We start from the raw sequence: 13,793 nt of genomic DNA on the forward strand, positions 1-13,793 counted from the left end.
AAGCTGATTTAAAGGATAGGTTACAAACCACAGTTAATAGTTCTGCAATTTCACATTTGAGTTCTTTCAGAATCCTTGGGTGAATGCCATCCGGTCCCGGTAATTTGTTTCTGTTAAGTTTTTCTATTTGTTCCAAAACCTCATCTAATGACACTTCAATCTGGGACTGTTCCTCAGATTCATCACCCACAAAGGATGGGGCAGGTTTGGGAATCTCCCTAACATCCTTGAGAAGGACGAAGAGCAGCATGAATGAAACAGAATCCAGCCACAAGGAGGGAGATAAATAATGTAGGCTAGTAAAAAAGGGAACACAACTTGGAATAATGGGTTAACATTAAGGGCACGTCTAAATTACTTTTTTTTCAAAAGAGGATATGCAAATTCTGTGGGAATTTGCATATCTTCTTCAGATCTCACTTTTAAAAGAGGATCTTTCAAAAGTGAAAGTAGTCTGGATGTGGTTTTTTTCTGGAAAAAACCTCTTTTTCGAAAAAACTGCGTATACCTCATTTTTTAAGGAAGAGCGTTTTTTTCTAAAAAGATTTTTTTTCCTGAAAAAAACACATCCAGACTACTTTCACTTTCGAAAGATCCTCTTTCGAAAGTGAGATCGGAAGAAGATATGCAAATTCCCATGGGAATTTGCATATCCTCTTTCGAAAATAGAACATAGTCTAGACATAGCCTAAGAAAGGGAAAATCTAGGGTGAACAATGGGAAATACTTCAGTGGATCAGTTGGCCTATGCAACAGTTTCCCCATGGATGTGCTGATGCTGGAAATGACATTTCTTAGGCTAGTTCAACATATACACAGTGGCTGTGTCTAGACTGGCAAGTTTTTCCGCAAAATCATCTGCTTTTGCGGAAAAACTTGCCAGCTGTCTACACTGGCCACTTGAATTTCCGCAAAAGCACTGACGATCTCATGTAAGATTGTCAGTGCTTTTGCGGAAATACTATGCTGTTCCCGTTTGGGAAAAAGTCTTTTTCCGAAAAACTTTTGCGCAAAAGGGCCAGTGTAGACAGCAGAGATTTGTTTTCCGCAAAAAAGCCCCGATCATGAAAATGGTGATCGGGGCTTTTTTGTGGAAAAGCGTGCCTACATTGGCCACGGACGCTTTTCCGCAAAAAGTGCTTTTGCGGAAAAGCGTCCTGCCAATCTAGACGCGCTTTTCCAAAAACGCTTTTAACGGAAAACTTTTCCGTTAAAAGCATTTCCGGAAAATCACGCCAGTGTAGACGTAGCCAGTCAGCATATACACAGATTACACCAAAACATTTACTGACATTTCCCCTGCTTCTTGAGCTCTTAGAAGACATTTAGGAGTAAATTAGAGCTAAATAACAGCACACAACATTGCAGGGCAGGACTGGTGGCTGTAAACAAACTTGATGGGACCATGGGAAACTTGGCCACACCCATGATAAGTGGACTTCCAGTTAACTAAAATCATGCTGGACCACAGATGTTGCTGGACCAGAGAGTGCTGGATTAGAAAGGTTCATCCTGTAGTGTGGTCTGATTTGCCCTGCTACTAGTCTTGGTAATAAAACAATATTAGAGGCAACCCTGGAATATTGGGGAGAATATGTAAAATCACCTTCTGTGCAGAAGGCATCCTCAATACCAGTACACAGTATTCACTCACCATTACTTGAAAGCAAAGCAAAAGATCCTGGGTCTGATCCGTAGCTGGTATAAATCTGAAGTCTGTTGACTTCAGTGGAACTACTCACATGTATAGCGGCTGACTGAGAATATAACTCATTGGTACTCCTGGGCATTTGAATGAGAGTTCTTCAGAGTTGGGTTGTCAAAATGAAGGATTCCCTTCCTCGGAAAAAACATCTCTTGTGTTTAAATGGTGTCATCCTCCTTAAGTTCCCCAGACCCCCACCCATTCCTGACTTGGACAACCTTTGTTCAGAATGTTGAAAGCAACCTAGCAATTGAGTGAAATCCAGGATTTTTGCCACTTGGGATTACGATTTCACCCAATGGGGTCAGCACAAACCCGTACTGCAAGGCCTTGAATATATACCAGAGTTAAGTAACGGTGAGTTTGGGAATAATACACTGGGGAATTTACATGGGAAGAGGCTTCACAGATGGATTTTGGTTCATGTTGTGCTTTGTTCTGACTTGCTGTGTTGCTGTCACGAGGTTTGCTCCATGCTGCCTTGCTCAGTTCTGAACTGACCATCTTTTGTTGAATTTGGTATTTTGCTGAATTGATGTCAGGGGAGGAACAATTCTTGAAGATGAAAATAACATTTCTGGAGCGTCTGAAAAACCTTCTCTGGGCTAAAATTCTCAAAACCACCAGAATTTTGCATGCTTCAACTTTTAGCATGCTCCACTTGAGGCTCATTAAAGGAGGCTGGTTTTGTTAGGAGGGGGTGCATAACACTTTCTGAACACAGGCCTCATTAAAGGTGTCACTTGTGCACCCCAAATCCTTAGTTGCTTGAAAATCTTGGCCTAATTGTTTAAGCCTTGCTACCTCCTTGCAAAACACACATGTATTGGGAGAGCAGAGGAGAAACAAGGAACAGAAAGGTTACACAACTGGCTCAAACTCATACAGTGAGTTAGTGGCTGCACAAATAATAAAACCCAGGAGTACTGATTCCCAGCATCTTTAGAATGACAAAGATAGTGGAGTATCAAGGAGAAATGGTGTATAAAGAAAAGGCTGGCATAGACAGGTGGATGACAGTTCCATGCCACCTCCAGATAACCCCGAGTAGTCAGTGAACATCTGCCAGGGGAATATTAGGTATAAACACCATTTACATGTCACCTGCTCTTACCTGGACTCAAGCAATTACAAAAACCACCTCTGCAGCCATAAGGTAGAAGTGAATTTTATTAGCAACAAAGAACCCCCATGGGCTACAGGGAACAAATCTGCTCTTACTCTGGATGCTGCTTCAAGGTCACGGAGCCACCACTGCCAACCATGATGGCAGGATACAGTGGCTCTGTGAACGTAGTCACAAAGCGGTAGATGAGGTTCATGGTGCTGGAGACACCATAGAAAGTCAGGGAACCAGCAGCATAGTCCAGGAAGATGCCGATGGTCTTGTAATAGCTGCCCTTCACCACGGCTTGGATGTTGTTGTGCCAGACAGAGAACTTCAAGGAGTCCCACTCCAAGCACCATGAGGTGTCATTCCGACCTATCAGGTAAAAGATGCAGCTCTTCCCAGTCTTGTGCAAGTAACTATAGGTGGCTCCCAAGCAGACCCATGAGTTTGAGATCTCTATCTCCCAGTAATGGCAGCCCTCGCACAAGCTGCGGGTACACAAGACCTGTGGCCAGTGGTTGAATCCCTGGCAGGACCCGAAGAAAGACTCCAGCAGGATGCCCATGTTCAGCACAGAGTGGGTCTCCTTGAACAGCAAGAGCTCCTCATTGGCGGTGTTGCTGTCAAAGTTCAGATTGCAGTAGTCTGTCACAGGAGACAAAAGGAGATACAGACAAAGTGAATTCATTCCTGATGGGTGTGAAGAGGGACGTCTGAAATTGCATGTCCTGCTCAGCCTATATAATATGGAGATCTTAAGAGGTCATTGAGTCCAGCCCCCTGTCCTCACAGCAAGACCAAGCACCATCCCTGACAGATTTGCCCCAATCCCTAAATGGCCCCCCTCAAAGATTGAACTCACAACCCTGAGTTCAGCAGGCCAATGCTCAAACCACTGAGCTATTCCCTCCTCTGGGAGTGCTATTCTCCACCCAGAAGGGTGTGGAACACTAGGCTGAAGGGACTGAGAGTAGCCATTCCTCCCATGGAGGGGCCAAGGGGCTGTTTCCTCTCTCCACAGCGGACTTGCCTTTAGTGGTAAGAGAAGTGGTGGTCATGTCATAGGCAGGTACTGGATTTTTTTAGTGCAAGATGTTTGGGAAAGGACTATGTTGCATATTTCTTCTCCCCTACAGTGGCATTACACCAGTGTTACTCTGACTTCAGTGCACCAGCCTTTTCCCTGGTGTGAGACACACACGGGTTGCTGCCTGTGTTCTAATCAGCGCTGAGGGCCCTCTCAGTATGTACAAACATTATACTACTGCTTGAGAAAGGGACAGGCTTCCCTTCTGCCACAGAAGTAACCTGAAATAGCTGGTAACAGATGGAGCTCCAGATCAGAGCCTGAGGGCTTATCCCATTTACTGGGAGATCTACGCTGCGGAGGGTTTGATTTAGTGGGTCTAGTAAGGACCTGCTAAATCAACTGCTGATCGTGCCCCCGTTGACCCCAGTACTCCATGAGGTCGTGAGGAATAAGGGAAGTTGACGGGAGAGTTTCTCCTCTCCTGCAGTGAGGACGCTGCAGAAATTTGACCTAAGTTGTGTATCTTAGATTAGCTTTCTCCCCTAATGTAGACCTGGCTTTAGCTGTAAATTCAAGTGGTCTATGTAGATCATAATGTATTGTTTAATTACTTGTGCTTCTCGCCTGTATCCATCACTACTCTTACCTTATGCTTAGATTGTAAACTCCAAGAGGTGGGACTGTTCTTTTTTGTTTGGTTCCTACAATGGGTAATACAATGGGCTGGGCCTCCTAGGTGCTATGATTATACAAATAACACCATGAACACTTTTTGTTACTCTTCTGTGTTGTGCTGTGTAGGTAAAAGTATGCACTTTGTGCAAGAAAATGTCATGTGCCCCCCAATAAAACAAAGGCACTTTTGACTCCAGAACTTTTGATGATCTATTGCTATGGTGTCCAACACACTAGCCACTAACCACATGTGGCTATTTGGCTGGTTGAATGTGGCTAGTTTGCTGTAGCAGCAGCCACTATGCTATAGCATAACAACGAGAAGTCCTGTGGCACCTATAGACTAACAGATCTATTGGAGTGTAAGCTTTCATGGGCAAAAAGACCCACTTTGTCAGACATGCATCTGACGAAGTGGGGTCTTTGCCCACAAAAGCTTATGCTCCAATAAATCTGTTAGTCTATAAGGTGCCACGGGACTTCTTGTTGTTTATGCAGATTCAGACTAACACGGCTACCCCGCTGATACTTATGCTATAGCAGTAGCTATGCAAATTGGCTTACAAATTGATTATAACAGGTGTAAAATTCCATAATATGAAATGATGTAGCTAGACACCTCCAGGAACACCCTGTTCCAGATAATTTAGGAGGAATCCTCTCTACTGTGCAACTTAACTGGTGTATGGGGGACAACAATCCTTCTCCTTCCAATTCCTAGAGTGAATCACAGCAGGTCTCCCTCCTGTGACCCTTAAAAGGGGAGTGGCAGCTCTATCTGATCTCTCCACACCTTCAGCTTGCTGTTTGTTCACTGTTCTACTAGCTTAGCTTCATGTACACGAGGCTTTCAGCTTTCCATAACTTCACTCAGGGTCTAAATCTGCTCCCATCCATGTCAATGGGGGTATGGTCATGTCCTTCATTAGCCTAGCTAACCCCCACTGTAAGATGTCCTGGCTCAGTTGCACAGTCCATTTTTTTCAGTCAAAACAAGACCAGTTTTCACTGAAGCACTTGGACTCTTCTCACTGAGGACTGTTGACATAGCAAAGCTCAGTTTCTATCTTGAGCAATTTGGCTGTAGAGTTGCTTCAAAAACCTGCAAAATTATTATCTTTCATAAGTATTATTTCTCCCGTTCTTTTTGAGCTTCAACAAGCCAATCTGATTTTTTGAACAAAATTGACTTTGAAGCCAAAACAATCATTTAAAAAAAAAATGATTTAGCCCGAAAAGAGGGAGTTTCAAGAAGTTCTGAATAACTATAAAAATAGGGGTGTGGAATAGATTTGGCAACTTTAACTATCATCTCTTTAAATGTCTTCTCTTCCATAACAATATAAAAGTCCTATAAAACATCACTTCCCTTATCTCTCTAATCAAGAAGTTATGCATATAGGATCTGATCCTGCTCCCCCTTTGCAGCCAAATGCAAAATTGAGCTCAATTTCTCCCCTCAACCCAAGATAATCTCCACTCAGAACCTTTCATTATTTATTTTGTAGGCTAACTTTTTGCATCTCATTCAGCCAATGAAAATAATTCTAGTCAGTTTCACTCTCCAGGATAGTTCTGCAGTGTTTAGGTTACTGGGGAAACTTTAATTAAAACAAAACCCTTTTTATAATTAAGACAATTAAAATATTTCCCTTCGCTTTAGGATTTGTATTGGAAAAAAAATTGGTCCAAAACTATCTTTACTCTTGAATTCTCTTTTGTGCAACAGCTAACTTTACATCTGTAACCAATACCATTATTACTTATCACTTTTCCTCTTAATAATTTCTTTTTATTAGATATGGTACATCCAGTTCAGGATAGATAGAAAGATCAAACTCCTAGTACTAAGCAGAGATGAGTTATATGGGTTTTGTTTTGTTTTTAAAGTACTTTCTAAGGTATTTTTAAGGCAAAGCAGAAAAATCTGTCTTTAGGCCAGTTTAAGAAAACTCTTTTTGCTCTGTTCTGAATACAAAGGGCTATTTTTTATATCCATCTGAACCCAGTTTGTAATTCTGCAAGCACAGATTAGACCTATAATTAATTGCAGTTGAAAATGATAGACTAAATCCAGTTACTATATTGTGCCCCCAAATCAAATACTTAAACTGCTAAATGTTATCATTTGTGCCTTCAGTTAGATGCAGTTGGAAACCCCGACCCTGGGAACAGACAATTGTACCTTCCAAATTAGAGAGAATATTTCAAAAGCAGGCCCTCATTGCTAACATGACCTCTCATCAAAACTACACTAATAATTAAAGGAACATTGTTAGTGTTTTTTAAAAAATACCCCTGCTTATATTACACACGATTTAGATTTTTAAAATTTTATCAATTGTAATAATCTAACTCACTTGTTACTGTACTCCTTTTGCTTTTTGCATTTCCCTCATCTTAGACTTGTCAATATCACTTTTGTTCTGCCAGCTCCTACCAAGTCTATTTCAAGTTCAGTTTTATCCCAGAATGCATTGGCACTTGGGATTCAAGAACCACAGAACCTGTTGCCATTAGAATTAAAAAAAAAAAAAAATCCATAGAAACATGGCTTTTGGTCTCGAGTTTCTGTACAACTTTTTTTTAAACCCAAAACTGAAATTTTGGGTTATACTTGACCTAATGGCATCTTCCAGGTCTAGATACAGTGATATTAACAGTAAAACTACAGGTCAGGCAACCTTTGCTTTAGTCTGATATTGTTTAAACATGATGCAACTAGTAAATTGATTGGAAGGACACCAGTATATTTCCTATTTCAAGAGTCAATGGGTAAAATTGATTCCTGAGTGGTGAGGGCTAGTTTGGCTCCTGACATAGTTTAGAGCTGTCATGGCTCGTATTCCAGATGAAAAAGTCTCTATGGGTTGTAGAATAGCTGGCTCGGGGGTAGTTTGCCTGGATCCAGCCCCTGAGGCTCAGGGCTCCCCCCCTCAGCAATGGGGAGCCCGTGCTGGTGCTCCAGCCCCCTGCAATCCCCTGCAGGGTTGGAGTACACAAAATCTACTCGTCTGGGCCTCCAAAGCTCTGGAGTATGAGGAGAATGTGAATGTGAGGAGAATGCGAAGAGTGTCTTTCTCCTTCTTAGTCAGGGGCCACCTCAGTATGTTTTTTTTTTCTGCTCACTTGTGTGCGGCTCCCGACTAATTTTTCTGTGGGCCAGCGCTCCCACCCCTAACTGATTTTTCTATGGATCTGCGTCCCTTGACCCAAAAAAGGTTCTCCACACCGGCTTAGGAGCACCCCAGCACACCTGGTATCCTGGACATTCTTGCAGGCAGGATGTGGCTGCACAGAGCCAGATATTTTGACCATGTGCCTGCTAGCTAGACTCCCTACAACAGAGGGTGTTTGCAGGGCACCTTCTTGCTGGTCTGCCAATGCATTTCTCCTAGGAACTCTGTGGAAGCAGGCACCAGGCATGGGACTGTGTTCCAGTAAGTGGTTTGGGTATGTCTACACTAGCCCCCTAGTTCGAACTAGGGAGGCTAATGTAGGCATTCGAAGTTGCAAATCAAGCCCGGGATTTAAATATCCCGCGCTTGATTTGCATCTTCCCAGCCGGTCGCCATTTTTGAAATTTACAAGTCCGGACTAACTGCCCGCGTCTATACGCGGCAGGGAACCGGTATTTCGAATTAAAGCCCTAAATCGAACTACCTGTTATTCCTCCTGCAAAGAGGTTTAACAGGTAGTTCAATTTAGGGCTTTAATTCGAAATACCGGGTCCCTGCCACGTATAGACGCGGGCAGTTAGTCCGGACTTGTAAATTTAAAAAATGGCGACCGGCTGGGAAGATGCAAATCAAGCGCGGGATATTTAAATCCCGGGCTTGATTTGCAACTTCGAATGCCTACATTAGCCTCCCTATTTCGAAAGAAGGGGCTAGTGTAGACATACCCTTAGAGATCTTCGGTTCTCATTCAACTGAATGGCACACCATGATTTTTCCTATATCAAAAGCTTCACATGTATGAAGTTCATACACACGTGTAGCTCATCCCACTCCTATCTATCCAAACTGCCACTTGGCACTTCCATTGTGCCTTTCATCTGAAAATCCTCAAACACTTTACAAATGTTTACCAAAGAGGCCTGACAATTTCCCTATGAAGTAGATAATTTGCCAATGTGTGTAGCTGACACCAGAGCCTACGCAGTGTCACCCCAAAGAGTGGGTGTCAAGGAGAACAAAACCCCCATCTCCTGACTTCCAACCCCATACTCTTCCCACTAAACAATCCTTCCCTTTAGAGGGGAAGTGTTCTCTTTAGTATGGGCCAATCCTGCCTTTGTTTAAATACCTGCCACGGCTAGACACGTGAGTTTTGCTGTTATCAGGCCCTGAAATCACAAACTCTTTCAAGCAGGGACTTTTCATTCCTGTTTGTACAGCACCAGCATGGTGTTTGCCTTTTATAACTAACTCCACAGAGAGACCACATGTTGCCTGACAGAGTACAGCTGTGTCTGGAGTGCTGCTGCCCTGGCCCGTGTCTGCTCCCCACAACTTGTGAAGCTCTCACAACAAACAAACATTTTGCTGCATCTTTGGCTGGCCTGCCCAGTCTTGTGTCAAACTACAGCAACTTCAGCTCGCTGAGTTGCTTCCGCTGAGGGCAGGCTAGCAGTTACGCTACCCCTCCCCAGAAGCCAGAAGAAGAGGACTGTGGAAAAAAAGGTCAAACTTAGTACTTGACACCTACATTTCAGGAGGCTCTTCCTTTCCACATCTGCTGGTATCACCTCATAGGGTAGCATTGTTATTCCTGTAAGATGAAAGACACACCACAGGGGTTTATGCTGCTTGGGAAGTGCAGAGGGATGTGTGAGCTTTGGATCACATAGGTGTGGGGAGGGGGGTGTAAAAGCCAGCACTTTGGACCTTTGTTCCTTTCCCAAAATGAAGTGTTCTACAGATTGAAAAATGTTCTGTTAAGGCAGGGATGGGGAACCTATGGCCTGCAGGGCAGATCCAGCCCCCGATTTGCCTTCTCTGGCTGGCAAAGCTTGGGACATACCCCCACCTGTAGTGCAGGGAGCTAGTGCCTGGTGATCCAGCCCCACAGGGAGTCTCCAAGCCTCAGTGGTCCCCCATGTGGCTGGAGGATGAGCACTGGCTCCTTGCTGCAAGGGGAAGCAGTGGGGAACTGGTGCTAATGCCCCTGCATTGCCTTCTCTGCCTGGCGGGGGAGGAAATGGCTCTGCATGCTGCTTTTCCCCTTCCCACCTCCGGCTAGGGAAATCCAGCACATGGAAACTCTGTCCCTATGCTTGCCTGGAGCTCCACTCCTGTCACTTCTTTTGGCCAGGAATCACGGCCAATGGGAGCAGCAGGGTGGGGTGGGCTGCAAGTGCAGGGCAGCTTTCCTCCCGCACCCTACCTCCTGCCCAGACCCCGCACCTCCAACCTACTCCTGCACCCTACCTCCTGCCCAGACCCCGCACCTCCAACCTACTCCTGCACCCTACCTCCTGCCCAGACCCCGCACCTCCAACCCGCTCCTGCACCCTACCTCCTGCCCAGACCCCGCACCTCCAACCCGCTCCTGCACCCTACCTCCTGCCCAGACCCCGCACCTCCAACCCGCTCCTGCACCCTTCCTCCTGCCCAGACCCCGCACCTCCAACCCGCTCCTGCACACTACCTCCTGCCCAGACCCCGCACCTCCAACCCGCTCCTGCACCCTACCTCCTGCCCAAACCCTGCACCTCCAACCCACTCCTGCACCCTACCTCCTGCCCAGACCCCGCACCTCCAACCCGCTCCTGCACACTACCTCCTGCCCAGACCCCACACCTCCAACCCGCTCCTGCACCCTACCTCCTGCCCAAACCCTGCACCTCCAACCCACTCCTGCACCCTACCTCCTGCCCAGACCCTGCACCTCCAACCCGCTCCTGCACCCTACCTCCTGCCCAGACCCTGCACCTCCAACCCACTCCTGCACCCTACCTCCTGCCCAGACCCTGCACCTCCAACCCACTCCTGCACCCTACCTCCTGCCCAGACCCCTCACCTCCAACCCACTCCTGCACCCTACCTACTGCCCAGACCCCGCACCTCCAACCCACCCCTACACCCTACCTCCTGCCCAGACCCCGCACCTCCAACCCGCTCCTGCACCCTACCTCCTGCCCAGACCCCGCACCTCCAACCCGCTCCTGCACCCTACCTCCTGCCCAGACCCCGCACCTCCAACCCGCTCCTGCACACTACCTCCTGCCCAGACCCCGCACCTCCAACCCGCTCCTGCACCCTTCCTCCTGCCCAGACCCCGCACCTCCAACCCGCTCCTGCACCCTACCTCCTGCCCAGACCCCGCACGTCCAACCCACTCCTGCACCCTACCTCCTGCCCAGACCCCGCACCTCCAACCCGCTCCTGCACCCTACACCCGCCCAAACACCGCACCTCCAACCCGCTCCTGCACCCTACCTCCTGCCCAGACCCCGCACCGCCAACCCACTCCTGCACCCTACCTCCTGCCCAGACCCCTCACCTCCAACCGCCTCCTACACCCTACCTCCTGCCCAGACCCCGCACCTCCAACCCGCCCCTGCACCCTACCTCCTGCCCAGACCCCGCACCTCCAACCCACTCCTGCACCCTACCTCCTGCCCAGACCCCGCACCTCCAACCCGCTCCTGCACCCTACCTCCTGCCCAGACCCCGCACCTCCAACCCGCTCCTGCACCCTACCTCCTGCCCAGACCCCGCACCTCCAACCCGCTCCTGTACCCTACCTCCTGCCCTAACCCCGCACCTCAAACCCACTCCTGCACCCTACCTCCTGCCCAGAGCCCGCACCTCCAACCCACTCCTGCACCCTACCTCCTGCCCAGACCCCGCACCTCCAACCCACTCCTGCACCCTACCTCCTGCCCAAACCCCGCACCTCCAACCCACTCCTGCACCCTACCTCCTGCCCAAACCCTGCACCTCCAACCCACTCCTGCACCCTACCTCCTGACCAGACCCCGCACCTCCAACCCGCTCCTGCACCCTACCTCCTGCCCAAACCCTGCACCTCCAACCCGCTCCTGCACCCTACCTCCTGCCCAGACCCCGCACCTCCAACCCACTCCTGCACCCTACCTCCTGCCCAGACCCCGCAACTCCAACCCACTCCTGCACCCTACCTCCTGCCCAAACCCCGCACCTCCAACCCACTCCTGCACCCTACCTCCTGCCCAGACCCCGCACCTCCAACCCGCTCCTGCACCCTACCTCCTGCCCAGACCCCGCACCTCCAACCCGCTCCTGTACCCTACCTCCTGCCCAGACCCCGCACCTCCAACCCGCTCCTGCACCCTACCTCCTGCCCAAACCCCGCACCTCAAACCCACTCCTGCACCCTACCTCCTGCCCAGAGCCCGCACCTCCAACCCGCTCCTGCACCCTACCTCCTGCCCAGATCCCGCACCTCCAACCCACTCCTGCACCCTACCTCCTGCCCAGACCCCGCACCTCCAACCCACTCCTGCACCCTACCTCCTGCCCAAACCCCGCACCTCCAACCCACTCCTGCACCCTACCTCCTGCCCAGACCCCGCACCTCCAACCCGCTCCTGCACCCTACCTCCTGCCCAGACCCCGCACCTCCAACCCGCTCCTGCACCCTACCTCCTGCCCAGACCCCGCACCTCCAACCCGCTCCTGCACACTACCTCCTGCCCAGACCCCGCACCTCCAACCCACTCCTGTACCCTACCTCCTGCCCAGACCCCGCACCTCCAACCGCATCCTGCACCCTACCTCCTGCCCAGACCCCGCACCTCCAACCCACTCCTGCACCCTACCTCCTGACCAGACCCCGCACCTCCAACCCACTCCTGCACCCTACCTCCTGCCCAGACCCCGCACCTCCAACCCGCTCCTGCACCCTACCTCCTGCCCAGACCCCACACCTGCAACCGCCTCCTGCACCCTACCTCCTGCCCAGACTCCGCACCTACAACCCGCTCCTGAACCCTACCTCCTGCCCAGACCCCGCACCTCCAACCCGCTCCTGCACCCTACCTCCTGCCCAGACCCCGCACCTCCAACCCACTCCTGCACCCTACCTCCTGCCCAGACCCCGCACCTCCAACCGCCTCCTGCACCCTACCTCCTGCCCAAACCCTGCACCTCCAACCCACTCCTGTACCCTACCTCCTGCCCAGACCCCTCACCTCCAACCCACTCCTGCACCCTACCTCCTGCCCAGACCCCGCACCTCCAACCCACTCCTGCACCCTACCTCCTGCCCAGACCCCGCACCTCCAACCCGCTCCTGCACCCTACCTCCTGCCCAGACCCCACACCTCCAACCGCCTCCTGCACCCTACCTCCTGCCCAGACCCCGCACCTCCAACCCGCTCCTGAACCCAACCTCCTGCCCAGACCCCGCACCTCCAACCCACCTCCTGCCCAGACCCTGCACCTCCAACCGCCTCCTGGACCCTACCTCCTGCCCAGACCCCGCACCTCCAACCACCTACTGCACCCTACCTCCTGCCCAGATCCCGCACCTCCAACCCACTCCTGCACCCTACCTCCTGCCCAGACCCCGCACCTCCAACCCGCTCCTGCACCCTACCTCCTGTCCAAACACCGCACCTCCAACCCACTCCTGCACCCTACCTCCTGTCCAAACCCCGCACCTCCAACCCGCTCCTGCACCCTACCTCCTGCCCAGACCCCGCACCTCCAACCGCCTCCTGCACCCTACATCCTGCCCAGACCCAGCACCTCCAACCCGCTCCTGCACCCTACCTCCTGCCCAGACCCCGCACCTCCAACCCACTCCTGCACCCTACCTCCTGTCCAAACCCCGCACCTCCAACCCGCTCCTGCACCCTACCTCCTGCCCAGACCCCGCACCTCCAACCGCCTCCTGCACCCTACATCCTGCCCAGACCCCGCACCTCCAACCCGCTCCTGCACCCTACCTCCTGCCCAGACCCCGCACCTCCAACCCACTCCTGCACCCTACCTCCTGTCCAAACCCTGCACCTCCAACCCGCTCCTGCACCCTACCTCCTGCCCAGACCCTGCACCTCCAACCCACCCCTACACCCTACCTCCTGCCCAGACCCCGCACCTCCAACCCGCCCCTGAACCCTACCTCCTGCCCAGACCCCGCACCTCCAACCCGCTCCTGCACCCTACCTCCTGCCCAGACCCCGCACCTCCAACCGCCTCCTGCACCCTACCTCCTGCCCAGACCCCGCACCTCCAACCCGCTCCTGCACCCTACCTCCTGCCCAGACCCCGCACCTCCAA

General features: G+C 50.7%; 1 protein-coding gene across 2 annotated transcripts in view; it reads right to left on the minus strand.

Moving 5' to 3' along the window:
* Positions 1-2,857: 2,857 nt before the first annotated feature.
* Positions 2,858-13,793, minus strand: part of LOC102461130 (E3 ubiquitin/ISG15 ligase TRIM25-like) — a 54,168-nt gene continuing 43,232 nt past the window's right edge. For both annotated transcript variants that reach the window (XM_075903701.1, XM_025178160.2), the window contains exons 6-7: positions 9,232-9,294; positions 2,858-3,461 (exon numbers count right to left, since the gene is read on the minus strand). In XM_075903701.1, coding sequence (XP_075759816.1) covers positions 2,923-3,461; positions 9,232-9,294 — 602 coding nt within the window. In that variant the 3' untranslated portion in view covers positions 2,858-2,922. The remainder of the gene's footprint in view (positions 3,462-9,231; positions 9,295-13,793) is intronic.

The sequence above is a fragment of the Pelodiscus sinensis genome, chromosome 20 (genome assembly GCF_049634645.1).
Source record: "Pelodiscus sinensis isolate JC-2024 chromosome 20, ASM4963464v1, whole genome shotgun sequence".
Classification (NCBI taxonomy): Eukaryota; Metazoa; Chordata; order Testudines; family Trionychidae; genus Pelodiscus; species Pelodiscus sinensis.